Raw genomic sequence first — 18,548 nt, 5'->3', positions numbered from 1 at the left:
ATCCTGCTTCTGAGTGTAGGTTCACCTTTTGTCACTCCCTCTGTGCTTACTCTACGTAAGCCACACTAGCCGTCCTGTGTTCCCCGCCAAGCTCCATCCTGCCTCGGAAAAGCAGGGCGCAGTGGTTAAGCACTCAGACTTTGGAGCCAGACCACCTGGGTTCTGGTCTCAGTTTTGCCTCGGAATACTTTGGTAACCCCGGGCAAGTTTCTTAACATCTCCATGTCTCAGTTTTTACTTCTGTATCACGGGGATACTACCTGTACCTTTCTCCTAGCGCTGTTTGAGAAGACTGAACGAGGTGGTATATGTAAAACATCTGGAATAGCACTTGGCTCATAGGAAGTGCTCTGAAAGTGACAGCTCTGGGTTTGCTCCCTGCTGGGACACCCTTTGCCCACCTCTTTCCTGGCAAACTCCTCATCCTTCGGGTCTAACCAAATCACTACCTTGGGAAGCCTTTTAAAATTCTCCTTTCTCCTCACAAAACCAGCTTAGGTATCTCTGTTGTATACACCCTAAACTCTTCCTTCAGGAGTGTCAATCAGTTTTCATTTGTGAGCTTGACAGTGTCAAGGACCTGACTTGTTTCTGCTCTGTCCTTTATGTAGCACGTGTTCAGCGAATGTGTTGAACAAATGGGCAGAAAGGGATGGGGCTGCTGGAGCCCGGCCAGTTCTGCTTGTTGTTGTGCCTTAGCAGGCAGAAGCTGGGAGCATTTCGAGGGATGACGTGCCTCTTGCTTCTGCCCTTCCAGAGCACTCGGCTGGTCCAGGGGGGCAGCATGTCAGTACTTTCAGCAATGTCCCTGCCTCAACCCCAGAAGCCATGGAGGAGATAAGGTAGCTCCCTACCCACACCGGATGGGGAAGCCCAGTTCCATGGATACAAAATATAAGGATGACTTATTTCGGAAGTATGTGCAATTCCATGAGGGCAAAGTGGACTCCCCCCCTAGCAAGCAGCGGCCTGACAGCGATGAGTACCTGCGGGTGGCGGCCTCGGCCCTGCTCAGCCTGCACAAGGTTGACCCCTTTTATCGATTCCGGCTGATCCAGTTCTACGAGGTGGTGGAGCGCTCCCTGCGCTCGCTGGGCTCCTCCAGCCTGCGGGCCTTGCACTGCGCCTTCAGCCTGCTTGAGACTATGGGCGTCAACCTCTTTCTCTACCCATGGAAGAAGGAGTTCAAAAGCATCAAGGTAAGGCCTAAGGTGGTGCCCTCCATGCCATCCTCCCTGCTCCTCTCTCGCCCCTTCCTGTCGCATGCCTCCTGTGTTCTCAGACCCTCTGGCTTCTCTGCTGCCCCTGGGGAAACAACCAGAATGACCCCCAGAGCTCCCTACCTTGTCTGTCTCTCAACCGGGATCCCTACCCCTGGCTGTTGCTGCGCCCTGTGGGCAGGGGCAAAGGGTTTGGACTGAATCTCAATAAGGCAGTGATGGGACCTGGTTTACATCTGAAAAGGGCTCTTCTGGCTGTTGGATGGGTTGTGACTGTGGAGGAGGGGCACAGGAGTTCCAGTGAGGAGGCTGTCACTGATGTCCAACAGCCAAGAGGATATGGGGGCTTAGGTGAGCAGTTGAGCAGTCAAGAAAAAAGGAAAAAGGTGGCTCTGAGAGGGATGGAATTCTGGCTCATTTCGATGGCGGTGATGACTCAGTAGAGTGTCCACCAAGTCAGGCCCTTAAGTCTGACATACTATTCAGACCTTTGTAGAAATACCAGAAAGGGGTATTCTCATTGTTTTTTGGGCGTCTGGCCTATTATCCAATCCCCTTTATTTATCCATTTTTGCCCCGGCTGCCTCCTCGCAGGGAGCAGAGCATTCGTGCCCTGTGTTCTCTCTACCGAAGAAAGGAGTCGATGTGCGATCCCCCACGCTAGCGCTCCACACCCTCGGTAAACATCAGCTTCTGCCTTCTGTGGTGTGGAGCTGGGAGATCACTCGCTCTCTTTCTTCCCCCACGTGCTCCAACACAGCCTCCGTTATGTGTCTCAGAGAGAAAACTCCGCCTCTCTCTTTCTCCCCTCTTCCTTTCCTAGACCTACACAGGCCCTTTTGTTTATTATGTCAAGTCGACGTTATTGGAAGAGGACATCCAAGCCATCCTGAATTACATGGGCTACGTGCCTGAGATGGGGACCGCGTACAAGCTCAGAGAGCTGGTGGAGACCCTCCAGGTGAAGATGGTCTCCTTTGAGCTCTTCCTGGCCAGGGTAGAGTGTGAGCAGTTGCTGGAGATCCATTCACATGTGAAGGACAAGGGCTACTCTGAACTGGACGTCGTGAGTGAGCGCAAGACCAGCGCTGAGGATGTGCGTGGCTGCTCAGACGCCCTGCGGTGGCGGGCTGAGGGCAGGGAGCATCTGACAGCCTCCATGGCCCGGGTGGCACTCCAGAAGTCGGCCAGCGAGCGGGCGGCCAAGGACTACTACAAGCCTCGTGTGACCAAGTCCTCGAGGTCAGTGGACACCTATGACAGCTACTGGGAGAGCAGGAAGCCACCCCTGAAGGCCTCGTTGAGCCTGCGGAAGGAGCCTGTGGCAGCAGACTTGGGGGATGACCTCAAAGACGAGATAATCCGCCCGTCCCCCTCGCTCCTGGCCATGTCCAGCTCCCCGCACGGCAGTCCGGATGACCTGCTGACCTCCTCCCCCAACAACGGCCTTGGCCAGTTGCGCGGCACATACTTCTCCGCTCAGGATGACGTGGACCTGTACACAGACTCGGAACCTAGGGCCACGTACCGCAGGCAGGACGCCCTGCGGCCGGATGTGTGGCTGGTCAGAAATGACGCCCACCCACTCTACCATAAGCGCGCACCCTCCGCCAAAGAGTCCGCCCTCTCCAAGTGCCAGAACTGTGGTGTGTCGTGTAGCTCCTCCCTCTGCCAGCGCTGTGACAGCCTGCTCGCCTGTCCCCCCGCCTCCAAGCCCAGCGCCGGCCCCAGCAAGGCCTCCACCCACGAGAGCCTGGCCCACGGGGCGTCTCTGCGGGAGAAGTACGTGGGCCAGACTCAGGGCCTCGACCGGCTGCCACACCTCCACCCAAAGTCCAAGCCCTCTGCCACGGCCACCTCCCGCTGTGGCTTCTGTAACCGCCTGGGCGCCACCAACACCTGCACCCAGTGTTCAAAGGTCTCCTGCGACACTTGCCTTGGCGCCTACCATTACGACCCCTGCTGCAAAAAGAGTGAGCTGCACAAGTTCATGCCCAACCATCAGCTGAACTACAAGTCTACCCAGTTCTCCCATTTCGTGTACAGATAGACTCGACCTTGCACCTTCCTGCTACAAGGGCTACACCACTGAGGTTTCTGGTTTCACGGTGAAGAGTATTAAAGCATTGATCTTGGAAGCAGGGGCCTGCACTTGACCATGTAGGTGCCGGGGGTTCGTGGGGCCGGCTGCACCACGTGGGAGTTCACTTAGCTACTGTTGACTAAGATGTTTCAACTGATGGCTGCTTTGTCGTTTGACAAGGGAGAGGGTGGCACTTCCGTTCACATTCATTTTTGCTAATCTCTCCACTCCTTATTCAGTTGTATTTTTTTTTAAGAGAATTTCTATCTCTGGGACTGTCTTCGCCCCTCCTGCTTTCACCACGAAGCCAACTTGGACTGGGAAGGGCCCTTCAGGTCGCTTCCAAATGCCCACCGGGAGTGGTGAGCTAGAGGCCTGTTGGCTTGTGAAATGAGCCCTCCTGCCACACTGGGGCCTCCTCCAATGGCTCATCCCTTCTCTGCCCGTCCCCAAGACAAGCATCCCCACCTGGACTCCCCGCTCCCTGCCTCCCCAGGCTTTAAAGGCTGCACCGAGTCCAGTATTAGCTAAATGTCATCCTGTTGCCAAGCACAGCTCACGTTCACCCCTGGTGTTTGTGACCTTCCCACCAAAGCATTGCCATGTGGACCTTCCACAGCAGGACGGGCTCCTTTTTCCTTTCTGTTGTTTGCACATGTACTGTAAATAGATATTTTTGAGATTTATTTTTAAATAAATATTCAACTTGCCCTGTGTTTCAAAGTGGTTAAGGAAATTAATTATGTAGCTATTTATAAAGAGGCCCTGGGTTATTTTGTCTTCCGAGGGAGGGTCTCAAATCCTTTTGTAGTATAGCCTCCACTCACCACAGCCCAAGGGCCGAGTGAAGGGTTTAGGGGCAGAGGAGGACCTGAGGCAATGTCCCTTTTTCTTGAGTGGTAGAGGCCACTCTGTCTTCCCTAGAGTTTACTCTACACCTACCTCCAGCGTGCATGTGGGGTGCGTGCGGGCATAGAGGTGAGGTTGGCTGCCTGCAGACTGCTGACTAGTGACGAGTCAGGGGCCTCACCGTCCAGATCTACAGCCCTGGTCACTGGCACTCACTGAGCGTGAACCTTGCGCTCCAGACTTCTTGAGTCTTGTTTCAGAAGGAAAGTCATTTGGGATTCCCTCCACCCCTCCATCTCAGTCCTCCTCTCCTCACTTGTTTCCGGGACTCATCTGCAACAATATTTGTGATCTTTTTGCACTAGAAGGGGGCAGAAGTGAGCGTGCGCCCGTTAGACAAACACTCGGCTGAGCCGAAGTGCTTCCAAACCAGACAGCTCCCCAGCTCTTCATGTGAATTACTCCTGGGTTTTCCTTTTTGGGGTGCAGGGCAGGAGTGGGGCAAGAGTTTGAAAAGAGAACAGCTTCCTTGTGAACTAAGAAAATAATATATTTTAGCCATAGTGTTTGCCATGTACGGAATGTCACGGGCACTTAACATGCAGAGGGTTTTCCGGTAGATTGAGGTATTCAGCTCTTGAGCAGATTTCAATCTGGTCAAATCCCGAGGCCACTGTTAACTTGCTGATGTTCTCCCAAATCAAGTGAGTGATTTTAAGGTTTTTCAAATCTTACATAGCATTTTTTAATATATCTGGTAGAGCACATGTAGATACACAATGTGTATATAAAGGTGAATTTCAACCAACTTCATCACGAAGACCAGCCCATCCCAGGGCCTTCATCCTCGATGTTCTGCCTTTTCACATCTCAGAAGTGTCGAGGCCCGTCCCGCTCCTGGGAGCTCTCGTTTTCTAGTTTTCCATTTCCGGTTTGTTCCTGCGGCACCACAGTTATTCTCCCGATCAACCGTGACGCCACGTAACTGACCCAGTGAACAAACGCAGGAATAAGAACTTGAGCTGGGAGAAAAAGTCCGCTGTACATACCGTCGGGGAAATACTGTGTTCATGGACCGGAATAGGAAATGCTATGACCCCGTTCCTTCTTGGTGTGTGTCTTGTTGTATGAGGTTGCTGTGATTGAGATAGTTAAATATGTGCTCATTTTAAAATGCAGCTGTTTTGCATTTGATTTCTACCAACAGCTGAAATGTTGAGAGATGATTACGAAATAACAATAAAGTGTCTTCCATTGTTAAATGCGGTGTTTGGGGTCTTATGTCTTCCTCGCTGCTTCTCTGAAGTTTGGATTGCTCGGGCCTTTTGGTTATTTTCGCTCAAGCCTCATTTAGTTCTTTAATCACGGACTCCAATTTTCTACTCCGTGAAACTGACATAGCCAGCGTTTGGAGGCTGATACTGTGTCAGACACTGTACATGCAGAGATTTTATATATGCCTGTCTTATGTACCGATTCAGTCATCCTATAAAGCAGGTAAGTAGCCCTGATGGCTGCTCGGCTGCTAACCAGAAGGTTGGTGCTGTAAGCCCACGCAGCAGCTCCAAGGGAGGAAGACCTGGCAATCTGCTCCTGTGCAGACCGCAGCCAAGAAAACCCTGTGAGGCAGTTCTGCTCTGCCACATTGGGTCACCATAAGTCGGAATTGACTTGACGGCACCGAACAAGAATGTAAGGCAAGTGCTGTTAAAATCCCCATTTTGCAGCTGGGGAAGCAGGCACACAGTCCCGGTATGTTTCTGGGGAATGGGGCTCTCTACTCCAGGAGAGGGGCTTGGTGGGGGTGAATGACAGGCATTAAATCATGCCGAAAGACACTATGGAAAGATTAATTCCATCTTTAGTTCTTTGGATCCATCTCAAGGCCTCACCGAGGAAGCCTCAGTTTAATTCTAACGAAGAGAAAGCGGGTGTCAGGCTCCCAGCCTTTGGCATAGAATCTTAGCTAGGTTTTCAGTTACTTTCTATTTAGGGCAAGCTGTGCTGCTTCTCCATTTACAGCAGTGAGAGGAGATTGCTTTTTGAAATCAATTTAAGGTGATTTTTAAAAATGAGAGTTGACTGAAAGCAAAACATAGCAGAAATGTCAGTGTTGGCAGAAGAGCAGCCGAGGTTTGGCAGTCGGGTCATGCTGCTGACCACTGTTCTGTTGGCCCCCGAGGGGCATGGCTGCTGGGGAAGAAACTGACAAGGTTTCTCCATTTCATGCACTGGCTGGATGCATGTCCAGGCTTTGGGCCAGACCAAGGCCAGGTGCTGGGTCCGGTTTCCGCTGTGGCATAGGAAATGGCGTTGCTGCCATCCCTGGGGTGTCTCTTTCCCAGGACAGCTGCTTCCTAGAGGTTAGGACCAGCTCCCCAGAGCTGAGACCTCTGAGCAGTTTGCTTCATTTGCATATGTAAATGACACGCATATGTAAACATCATCCAGCACATCAGCTGTACCACACCCACCAGCTGTACCACGTTAGTTCTGCTGCCAGCTCTGAGCCCCGGTCTGTGCACCCCACACGCCTGTGCCTTGTGGGAGGAAGGAGGTGAGAGCTGTGGCAGACACTGCTATTTGCACCCCGATCTCAGCTCTTCTTCCTTGATAAATACAATTCCTGAGTTTTGGTCAGATACATGGCCATTGTTATGGACTGAATTATGTCCCCAAAAATATGTGTTGTAAATTCTAGCCTCTATGCCTGTGGTTATAATCTCACTTGGGAATGGGTTGCCTTCGTTATGTCAATGAGGCAAGATTAGTGTAGAGTGTACTTTAAGTCCCATCTCTTTTGAGATATAAAAGAGATTTAAAAAGTAAGCAGAGCAGAGATGGGGTAAGGGAGATGCCAAGCCACATGAAGTTTGCCCAGGAGCAGAAGCTCAAAAGAGACAAGGACCTTCCTCCAAAGCCGGCAGAGGGAGGAAGCTTTCCCCTAGAGCCCGTGCTCAGAATTTGGACTTCTGGCTTCCTGAACTGTGAGGAAGTAAGTTTGTTTGTTAGAGCCATCCACTTGTGGTATTTCTGTTATAGCAGCGCTAGATAACTAAGACAGAATTTGGTGTTGGAAGAGGGTGGTGCTGCTCTAACAGACAGCTAAAATGTGGGAGTGGTTTTGGAAGTGGGTAATGGGTAGAGGCTGGAAGAGTTTTAAGGTTCCTCTTCTCCTGAAGAGACTGTTGGTAGAATTACGGATGTCAAAGGAAATTCTTATGAGGGCTCAGAAGGAAGTGAGAGGACACCTAAAGAGAGTCTCTGTCATCTTGGAGACTACATACGAGGCACCAGGAACAGAGTGTTGATAGACATGTGGGTGTTAAATGTGCTTCTGGGAAGGCTTTAAAAGAAAATGATGGACATGGGATTAGACAGTGGCAGAAGGGCGATGCTTTTTATGCAGCGGCAAAGCACATGTCTGAATTATGTTCAAATGTTTGGCGGAAGGTAGAACTTTTAAGTGATGAACTTGGATATCTGGCTGATGAGATTTCTAAGCAAGATCTTAAAGGGGCTGTGTGGTTTTTCCTTGCTGCTTACGGTAAAATGTGAAAGAGATGGACTTAAAAATGAACTGTGCAAAATGAAAACAGAGCTTAAAAGATTTGGAAAATTCTGTACAAACTAAGGATATGTGTTCTAGAATGTTCACTAAGGATGTGACTACACAGTCTTTTGTTAGAGAGCTTAAGCCTGTGACTGATGGATTTAACCAGCTACCACAGCAGAAAACTCATCAGGTTAGACTAAAGGGGACAGAGAAAGAATGAAAGGAAAGAATTTGGAACTGGCAGAGTGGGGTGCCGCTCTTCTAATCTTTTTTAATATCAAAAGAGATTGACTTAAAATACACCCTGCACTGCCTCTTGGAATTCTACAGTCAGGAAACAGGGCAAAAGAGCTACATTTGTTGTCCTCCAAGAAAAGAAAAGGACCATCTCTGGAGCAACTCGGGGATCAGCAGAACTGTTGGAAGGAGCACAAGAAGCTGGGGCGTCTTGGTTTCAAAGGGCGGGGCCACAGTCTCCTGGATCTGAAAGGGTGGGGCTATAACCTCCTAGGTTTCAAAGAGTCAGATCTTTGCCACCTAGGTTCCAGGAGTGTGGGGCTGTGGTTAAGGTGTGCCTGGGGGCTGGGGCCGCTACCCAAAGCTGAGAAGGTGGGGCTGACATGCCCAAAGGGCAGAATAAAGGGGCCTGCCGGGGCTGATGGGGTACAGTTGCTACTCAGATGGACTATGAGAATGGGGCTGCCTAAAGCTGCGGGATGAGAGTTGCCATCCCAGAGGGCCTGGAAGGTGGAGCTAAAGCCCAGGGCCGAGGGCCCTCCACCCAGAATCCAGAGGGCATGGCCAACACTCAGAATCTGGAGGGCAGGGCCATTGCCCAGATGGTCTCAAGAGAAGAGAGGATTATTTTCAAACCTTGAAAGCTAATGTAATTTGCTCCGCTGGGTTTTGGCCTTCTTGTGCCTGTTATCCCTTCTTTCTCTCCGATTTTGCCCATTTTGTAACAGAAATGTCTACCTTGTGTCTGTCCTACCACTGTACTTTGGAAGCAGATAACTCGTATTCTAGATTCCACAGGCTCACAGGTGAAGAGGAATTGTGCCCCAGGACGGTATATACCTCATGTTTCAACCACAGTGGATTTAGATGATTCAGAAGATGAGATTTTGGACTTGGAGTTGATTTAAGACTTTTGGGGTGATGTGATGGGGTGAATGTGTTTTGCATGTGGCCAGGACATAAATTTTGGGGAAGGGGGCAAAGGGTAGAATGTTACGGATTGAATTATGTCTCCCCAGAATGTGTTGTAAATCCTAACTTCTATGCCTGTGGTTATATATAATCCCGTCTGGGAATGGGTTGCCTTTGTTATGTTAATGAGGCAGGATTAGTGTAGAGTATATTTTGAGTCAATCTCTTTTGAGATATAAAAGAGATTAAACCAGCCAGCAGAGCAGAGATGAGGGAAAAAGAGATGTCAAGCCACATGAAGGTTGCCCAGAAGCAGAAGCTGAAGAGACAAGGACCTTCCTCCAGAACCGCCAGAGAAAAGCCTTCCCCTAGAGCTGGCACTCTGAATTCAGACTTCTAGCCTCCTAAACTCTTTTAACAAATAAATTTGTTTGTTAAATAAAGCCTTCCATTTGAAGTACTTCTGTCATAGCAGCACTAGATAACTTAAGACACCATGCAGAATAAAGACTGCACATCCCAGCCTCTCCTGCTGTCGGGTATGGCCATATGACCAAGTGTGATCCCTGGGATGGAAAAGTGTTTTGTATGACTTCTACGAAGGGCAAGCTCTCTTCATCCCACCACTCTTTCTTCCTGGCTGGGGCTGAGGATGGGGCAGCCATCCGAAACCCTGAAGGGAAGAAACTCTGATGGGGAGCCAAGTGAAGAGGATGTGGGAGAACAAGCTGGAAGGAACCTGGGTCTCTGGTGCTTAGGAATCAGGGCTTCAAATGGTTCTTCCCAATGAAGTCATGGCAGAGGAAGCAAAACCAGAACAGACCCTCGTTTTAAAAATTTGAAACAGAACAATAACTGGAATGGGAAAAATAACAGGTCGAAGCCCTGGTAGAAACCTAATTCTCCCTCTTAGAAAACAAAGGCAGCCTAAGTGTTGTATAACAACCACATCTTTTGGCTGTGGAATTTTGAGCAGAATTAGAAACAGCGGTGCCCTACTCAAAAACGGCAGCTGATCACTCCGCTTTGAATGTGTGTCGCTCCACAGTCCTGCAAGTAACCCAGTCTCACACATCAGGCTCCTGAATGGGCTCACTGTGCCTCTTCTGAGTCTCCCATTCCAGAGCTTTGACCCATCATTTCTTCCATTACAGTTATGGTTCCAGGTCACCCAGGTTGTAAAAATTCGGGTCTGTTCAAGTTTTGCTTTGTCGATCATGACTGAACTGGTTTGAATCAGTTCAAAGCCCTGTTAGGAAAGTTCTCTACAAAAAAAAACATATAGAAACAACAAGATTTTTTAAACTACCTATAGTCAAAGAGAACCAAAGTTAGAGAATCAAGTTCTTTGACGTCTGTCCTTCTAGATTTTCTTCCGATGTATTTATCCACAATTTAATCTTTAAAGGCTAATGCTGTATATGTTGTTTTAAAATCTGCTTTTCTAACTTCATGTAGTTTTACCAGTTAGTAGTATTTTTGCCACAACAGAAAACCCAACCAGAAGTGGTGTAAACAATAAGGATATGTATTGCCTCACATAATGAGATCCCGGGAAGGGCAATTCTGGCATTTGTTAATTTACTGGTGCAACAGTGTCGTTAAGGACCCATGGGATGAATGAAGTCCTGGTGATCTTCCGAAAAGTCAGCCATTGAAAACCCTATGGAGCACAGGTCTACTCTGACACACCGGGTTGCCATGAGTCAGAATTGACTTGATGGCAACTGATTTTTATTAATTTGTTCATTTGCCATGTTTTAACATTAAAAAACAAAAAGATAGGCCAGTGGAGAAGATAGCACTGAGCTGCATCAAATTCTAACCACATCAGATTTGGTGAGTCCAATGCCTCACACATAATAAAAGCTTTTGACTTGGGGGAAAAAAAATGAACCCCTGGGCTTTCTGTCTTTCCACTGCGCATGTTGTGAAGTCTTCCCTCGTGGTGTCAAAATGGCTGCAGCAAGTCCAGGCACTCCATCCTCACATAACGGGAGGCAAAAGCCAGGAAATGGGAAGAGGGTACTTTCCGTCCTTGAGTGTCTAATGAGTGAGGAAACATTTCTTTGTTATACCGGAACTGGGTCATAGAGCCATTCCTCGGCCAGTCACAAGCAAGGGGAGTGGAAGGACCAGGAATAGCCTGGACTGGAAATGGGCCCAGTTACCCTTTGAAGCATATGGTGACCTGTTACACAAACAAAATGGGTTCTCTTAGCAAAGACGATGGGGCACAGAGAAGAAATGGTGGCTGAGGGGGCAAGCAACAGGTTTGCCACATCAGGGATCAGTGGGTGTGTGAGAAGTAGAATGTGTATGCTAAAAAGCCATGTACTAAAATTCCTAGATTCCTTTTTTGTCATTCTGATACCTCAGCCTATAAGGAGGAGGTGAAATTCTTGTCTTTCTAAAGGTGACGAGATGCTGGCCCAATACATCAGGAACATCTTTTTTTCCACGTTCTTTAATAACTGGCAAATATTCTATCATTTATCTCACCAATCCCCTATCAATGGACAGAGACTGTTTGCCAGGACGACCGTTTTCGGAGTCAAATTTTTGTGCACATTCATTATGTCCTTAGTAAATTCCTGTGAGTGGAATTGCTGGGTCAAAACAGATGGCCGCTTCAAGGGTTTTGATAGGTTTTCACCATGCTGGCCCTCCCACCAGCAGCTCACCTTTTCCACAAAATCAACCAACTACGTCTTTGTGGTCTTCGGTAAGCAGACCTGGTGCTGGTGTCTTCCCCATCTGCATCAGGATTTCAGCTGTTGTGTGTGTACAGAGGGTTCCTGGTCCCTTCTGTCCTGAGGACCAGGCTGGCCCTGACCTGACTGATGCTAAAGCCCCAGGTCTCCTGGGTGGCCTCCTGGGGTGCGGGGGGGGCGGGGTATGGCTGATGCCTGCCTGCTTTCCTGCAGGTCCGTAAATATTGATGAAGACGATCTCCACTTAGGGGCAACTTACACTCTGCCAGGGCATTGGCCTTCTGACTCCCTGTGCCCTTCAGGGGTTGATACTAAGATTGTCTTTGATCTACAAAAAAGAATGAGGCTCAGAAAGGTGAGGTAACTTGCTCAAGGGCACACAGGGAGCAAGACCCCTGGCTCACACTCAGCTTTTGCACCTCCCAGGTGCCTGGGTTGTTGTCCTGGCTTTTCATCCGCCTCACTGACCAGGAGCAGGCCAGAGAGTCAGCAAATCTCCGAAGGGGTCTAAGGCAAGCCCTGGAGTGGGATTCTTCCCCCAGTAGCCTCTGCTGAAAGCCCATCAGGCCCGGGGAACAACTTACCCTACAGGGACAACTTGATGGGCTTCAGTTTTGCCATCTTTAAAACTGGGGGTCTGACTAGAATGCCTCCTGAGATCCAGGTCTAAGCAAATTCTACACTGGCCCTACTTCCACATCCTGCTGGCCTGAGCATAAACTGGGTAGATCCCTGCAGAGAGCACATTGGTCTAGTCATTCCACTTCTAGGATTAACCCTCGGATGTAACTGCACGAGCGTGCAGGGCTCTGTGCCCAAAGAGCTGCATGCTGCATCACTCATAGTGGCAAAAATCTGGAGACAGGTGTCCACCTGTGAGGGAATGCTTTGTAGCTGCTGTTTATGTGGAATGATCTTGAAGATACGTTGTTAAAAACATAAACTAGATGTAGTGTATCATTTATGTAAAAACATGTATATACACGATTTTTGTATATACCTGCACTATCCTGAAGGATCCCCAAGACAGCATCTGGCTTCTGGGGAGGGAAGTGGGCTGGGGGATGGGGTAGGGGTTTACTTTACACGGTGCACCCATTTTCACAAAGTCGTTTAAAGAAGAGAGCACCCAGCGCCGGCTCTCAGCACCCAGGCACTGTTGGCCTCGGCCAGCCTGGACCCCTTCACACAGGCCGAGCCCCCCATGTTCCTCCGGGTTCTGAATGAAGGTCTCTGGGCCAGAGGCAGAGGGCCTCATTGCTTATTCTGGATTCTGGGGAAAGCTGGGAGTCCCAGAGGGCCTGGCTCCATCAGCCAGACTAAAGTCAAGAGCAGTGGGGTCACTCTCCAGGCCAACTTCATCTCCCCTTAGCTGCCCTGTGGGCTGTGGGGGCCTCACTTTTGACCCTCCCCCCTCAACTTTCTGGCCTCTAGGGAAAATACTTCCTCCCGTGTTGCTGCCCACCACCCCAAGAGCTCTTTCTATGGGTTGTGAAGGGTGGAAATGTGAATGAATGAAAGCACCCAGTTCCCTCTGTGGCTCCTGCCACTCAGAATCCATCCCCCACCCCCACTCTACTGATAGATCAGGTGACGCTGTGCTCAGCAAAACCTCATCTCCCAGCCTCCCTTGCAGTCAGGGGGCCTGGGAAGAACTGCTTTGTGTTTGCCAGAGTTCCCTTCATCTCTCCCTGACCCTGAGGCTGTGTGTCGGTTATGTCTGTCACCAGCCTGAGGTTTCTATTACGGTAGGATCATCTCTCTCAATCCGGATGGCTACCGTAAGTGGAACAGTGACTGCCTTCAGCATTGTGCTCTTTTAAAGAGCTATATGGAATCAAACTGACAACAGCAACTCAAAGAGGAGATAGGAACCTTAGGGGGCAGTGAGTTTATGTTAATAGAGGAGGAACAACTCAGAGAAGTAGGGTGAGAATGGCCGCACAACTTGAAGAATGTAATCACTGAATTGTACGTGCACAAAATTTTGAACTGGTGAATATTCTCAACAGCAAAAAATAAATTATTGGGGAAAAAAAAGGGACAATGGGAGCTGAGAGGCACCTGTGTGTGTCTTCACCCAGCCCTTGCTTCCCTCCTTCCGCTCCCTGCTGACCTGGTTTGGAGCCCTGGTATGGGCAGGGGTGGAATTTCTTCTTCCTTCTTTGGCTGTAGAATGGGGTGGAGAACTAAGTACAGGGCTGGGAGGGACCAAAGAGGCCCAGTTCTCGCCTCCTTGCCAGACAGCCCTGTGCCTGGGGTCAGGACGGGCTCTCCTGCCTGGTTTTTTGTATCATGTGCATTGTTTTGTTTGTGCTGTTACCATAATCAGCTTCGGATGCCTTTGGAAATATGTGGGGATATAAATAAACCAATAGCCAAGCCTTGGCCACAGATAATATGTTAGCAGAGGGCGTGTGGGGAGTGTGGGTCCAGAGGGCCAAGGCCCCCAGGGGCTGACAGAAATCCCAGGAAAGGACAGCAGCCCAGCCTGAGGACTCACCCTCTGAGATCAGAGCTAGAAGCTTCAGGAAAAGCAGCAGTGGACTGGGCGGGGCCCACGCTCTGAGCTCTTCTGCTAGACCTCAAGTGCGCCTCACTAAGGGCAGAGGTGGGCTCCACCCCAGGACTGCCTGACCCAAAGCTGGACTCCTAACCACCATGCCTCACTGGGGACATGTCTGTGGCTGACCGAGAAGGAGGCTGGGTAGTATGTGGCACACAGCCAAGCCTGAGGAGTATGATCCAAGTGTTAAAGTCCCCTTAACATGAGACAGAGGCCGGTTCCGAGACAGCAGTATTCATTTTTATTTCTAAATAAATAAATACCCAGTGGCATTACTGTTCTCCTTCCATTTTTGAAATCTTTCACAAGTTCAGAGTGATAAAGATTCCACAGCCAGCATAGCAGTTACAGGTCCCACACCTCTCTGATGGACCCTCCCCGTCCCCAACACAAAGCCCAAGTCCAGAAGAGAAGCAAAGAATTCCGCAGAAATCAGGTGTTTCACTGACGCCCATCACAGTTTCCTTGGGGGAGGGCAAAAGAATCGGCCTGACCTTTTCACCAGTCCATAAAACAAAAGACAAGACAGTACTTAAAAAAATCCTTCCCTTTTACAAAGAAAATCACTAAAAGGAAGAGGTTCTGATTAGCTTTGAGGACAAATCAAGCTTTGCAGGAGCTTTATCTGGAGAAAACACTAAAGTCCTTTGGTGTAGGCCCGAACATGCCGGCTGTCTGAGTAAGGAGGTGCCTGAGAGAGACGCCAGTGGAGGACCCCAGGCTCTCCTATAGCACAGATGGGCCTGGTGAGCATGGGCCAGGAGGGCCGACAGCTGGCTTTCTCCTGTGACCACCCATCTGCATATTCACTGTCCAGCGGCTACCTGGGATGCAGCCTGGAGACCTGCACCACCCACCAGCTCTGTCCCCTGCAATGGGGCAAGCTCACACAGCAGGCAGGGAGATGACCAATGTATTCTTACCCTCTCTGGGATGGGGTTAAGGGTGGGAATGGGTGAGAAGGTGGTGTGGGCAGTGGGGTGGTGGTGGGGGACAGGGAAGGCTGCCTTCTTTTGTCACATGGTACCGTGACAATGGAAGTCCCTAATACCTCACTCCTGTGTGAGGAAGGGTAGGAACTTGTGGAGGGGAGTGTGGCAATTTCTCTTTAAGCCTTTGCTTCGGACTCTGGTGTGTGTTCATTTAAAACACTGCCTGGGGCTTTGGAGACTGGGTTCCTGGTAGAACTTTTTAATGATTCTGGTTGCTGCATCAGACCTGTTTCAGATTTGGTTCCCCCTCCCCAACCAGCAGGAGACATGCCCAGGGAGTTGGGGGGGAGGTGCTTTTCCTTTCTTTCTTGCACTTTAAGTCCTAATAAACAGCAGAGGACACAGAGACTTCTCTTTGCACTGGAGTTGGGACCAGTTGAAAGAAGAGGCCCACCTTGGGTGACCCTGGCCCACACCCTCCCCACTTTCAAAACAGCAGTGGGGTGCTTAGCCACCACGCTGAGAGCTTTACCAAGTGCAAAGCCCCTGTGAGAGCGTGGACCTGGGACCTAGCGAGGCCGAACCTTGCTGACAGCACCTCTGATGTAGTTTAAGGCGAGAAGGACCCCTGCTCTCCAATCTTTCTGCATTCCCTCACGTACAAAGGAGCCTACCACTGGCCAGTGAATTGGCGGATTCGGTGCACTTGGGGGCTGACAACATTCTGGGCCAGCCGGGGCCCAGGCAGCATTCCTGGCTGTACAAAGAGGTGGCTAGTTTCTGGGGAGAAGGAGGGTTTAGTTCTGCCCCTGGGTTGAGTGTCTGAGCACCAGACAATGGGACTGAGCCACCCCAGCCTGGCCTTGGCTCTTGGTTGGCCACTGCAAACTCAACCTCTGGGGACCTGGGGGTTGTTGTTCTTTCCCTGTAAGGCCTCACATGCTCAGGGTGGTTGATCCAAGGGGTCCTACAACCACAGGGCTACAGAAAGCATGCCATTTATTTCCAGAAGTGGTCCTAAATTGCAGGGCCTGCTGTGAAGGGGTAGGGGTGGGGGGTGGGGAAAGGCTGCAGCTGCAGGGATCCCCAAGACGGGCATGTCTTCTTGGTTCACTGGCTAAGGGGCCAGCATTTCCAAAGGCCACTCACAGCCTTCAGCTCACTCTAAAGGGCTACCCTTCTACGTGCTACAACGCTCCTCTCCCATGGCCTAGGCCCGAGAGGAAAGAAACATGCAGGAAGTTATGGCTAAAATGGGGATTTTTCTATCTTCGAGGCATTAACTGCCCCCAAATAAGAGAATTATTAGGTGTGCTAAAGGTAAACAGCAGCAATTTTTGATTCACAGATTATCTGAAAAAAATCCGCCAGAAAAACAGATCTCCCAGGCCTTTTTCTTGCTGTACATTCTAAGAAAACCTTTTGCTTGCTACAAAGGCAAACAGACTGCTGAGGAGAATACAGGTCACCCAGATCTGCACAGGCACACTCTTCTGGGTTGAACCCTCCCTCAGCCAGGAGGGGGCAGAAGAGGCTCACGGGAGATGGAGGCAGGCACTCACTGGTGCCTTCCAGAAAGGGGCTGCCACAGCACACCTTGGGGATCTCCTACCAAGCCCACTGCGTGCTACCCTGCTGGTGTAGTGTCATCTACAGGTGCCAGCTAAAAGGAGAAGGCCGGGTGGGGCATGGCGGGGCATCAGTATTTGGTTACAAGGGGCCAGTCTGAACTGAAGATCCTGACTGTTCACTGTTTAGTCTATGAACTCACAGCCAAAAAATGAAAAAAAAAAATCCTGGCTGGCAAGCAAGCCAGCTTGCAAAGCAACTTAAACCTCTGAGATCAGACCCTGAATTTTAAGGGAGAAAGTAACTTGCTCCCAGAGCTGGGCTGTGGGAGAACAATCAGTGAGCACAGGTCTCCTGGCCTCAGAGCCCTCCCCACCCCTGCCGCCCCCAAGTCAGCCTGGCTCCCCTCAGTTGTGGGCAAAGGTCCTTTCCCACACCTTCAGCTCCTGTCTTACTTCTTCACTGAAAGGACGCTATGGAGACTGAGTACACAAGGCAGTGCCCCTTCAGTGGGATACTAGGTGGGTAAAATGTTCTGGTTCAAAATTATGGGGTTAATTTAAGTTGGGAGATTCCTAAAAGAGAAATGATTGTATTTTAGCTCTATTTAGTACAAGCTTACTTTTCATGCACAAAAAGGAAACCTCGCGCTGCTTGCCTGACTGGCCTTGCACTTGCACTTCTGGGAAGGGAAGGTGTCATGGTTGGGGTGCAGCCTCACAAACAGCATGTGAGGCCTGCAGGGCCCTGTGGTCAAGCCCTCCTTAACGCCCTAAGCCACACTGCCTGAGGCAGAAGAGATGGAGACGCACCTGCTACCAGCCTAGGGCCCACCCTATCCCCACAGAGAGCTAAGGACAAGTACATGAGGAATAAACCACCTGGAGGGCTGAGCTGGGTGAGCCCCTAGGCACCAAGTGTGACCCAGAGCCACATGTGCACCTTGTCAACCACCTGCAGAGAGGCGGAGCCAAGTAGCTGTGAGGCCTGTTGATCGCAGGTGAGGGGAGAATGCGACATTCAGTGGCTCCATTCCATCTGGACATAACTGGCAGCTCTTCACCCTAAGCTGGCCCCAGAGGCAGAGCCAAGGAGTGTGTGAGCATGAGAGAGAGAGAGAGCATGGGAACACTCTGACTGAGGCCTGGGGTGGTGGCAGCCACTTGGGGGTCCCAGGTGAGGCTCTGGCTGCAGCTGACTCCAGGCCACTGGGGTCCCAGTGGGTGGGGGAGGGGAGAAGAACCAGGCACTGGCCCCAGCCCCAGAGCTTTGTTGAGCTGGTAGGTAACTGGGAGAGGAAGAAACCCCGGCTTAGCAGAGAAGGTGGCAGCAGGTAAATGGTGCACAGACACCTTCAGCCCAGGAAAAGGCAATTCCAGTTGGACAAACCAAGAACAATTCAGTAGGGGGCAGTTGTTGTGGGGGAGGGGGTCAGATGGCGGCAAGCGACTGCCGGACTCTCACTACTTTGTAAAAGCAGACTCTGAACTGAATTAAAAGCAGCAGCTGCTTGCCTGCACGAACCCTGTACTGCTAGCTTTTCCCTCTAGAGGGCGCTCTGACCCCATAGACTAGGCTTGCTCCTCAAACCAGGGCTGTAGCTTCCAGTGGGTTCTAGAGGAGGCCGTGGCCTGCACCGGGCTCCTGTAAACATTCAGTGTCCCCAGAGGATTGCAGCTGCCTTCCCCAGCAAGAGCCTGCCAGGTGCTCGTCAATAAGAAACAAAAAAGGTCACTCGGTTTCCGTTTTTGGGGAGTGTGAACCATCACAAACCACCAGAGGGGAGTAGGAGATTGTCGAGGTTTCTAGGCCCTCCCACGGAGGCTGCACTTGCTGCTGATGCTGCTGCTGCTGCCGCCGCCGCCGCCGCCACTGCCGCCACCACCAAGGCCCTAGACGCCCTGATGATT

At 50.6% G+C, this 18,548-nt stretch overlaps 1 protein-coding gene across 5 annotated transcripts in view; it reads left to right on the top strand.

The window, feature by feature from the left end:
* The window catches only part of SPATA2 (spermatogenesis associated 2), a 42,777-nt gene that overhangs the window by 5,245 nt on the left and 18,984 nt on the right, over window positions 1-18,548 (top strand). For all 5 annotated transcript variants that reach the window (XR_010319302.1, XR_010319301.1, XR_010319300.1 and 2 more), the window contains exons 2-3: window positions 758-1,199; window positions 2,044-18,548. The exon at window positions 2,044-18,548 is cut by the window's right edge. Coding sequence is in view for 1 of the 5 variants with exons in the window: in XM_023538722.2 (XP_023394490.1) it covers window positions 758-1,199; window positions 2,044-3,270 (1,669 nt within the window). In the remaining 4 variants the exon portion in view is untranslated. The remainder of the gene's footprint in view (window positions 1-757; window positions 1,200-2,043) is intronic.

The sequence above is a fragment of the Loxodonta africana genome, chromosome 24, assembly GCF_030014295.1.
Source record: "Loxodonta africana isolate mLoxAfr1 chromosome 24, mLoxAfr1.hap2, whole genome shotgun sequence".
Lineage (NCBI taxonomy): Eukaryota > Metazoa > Chordata > Mammalia > Proboscidea > Elephantidae > Loxodonta > Loxodonta africana.
This window is presented reverse-complemented; position numbering and strand designations above follow the sequence as displayed.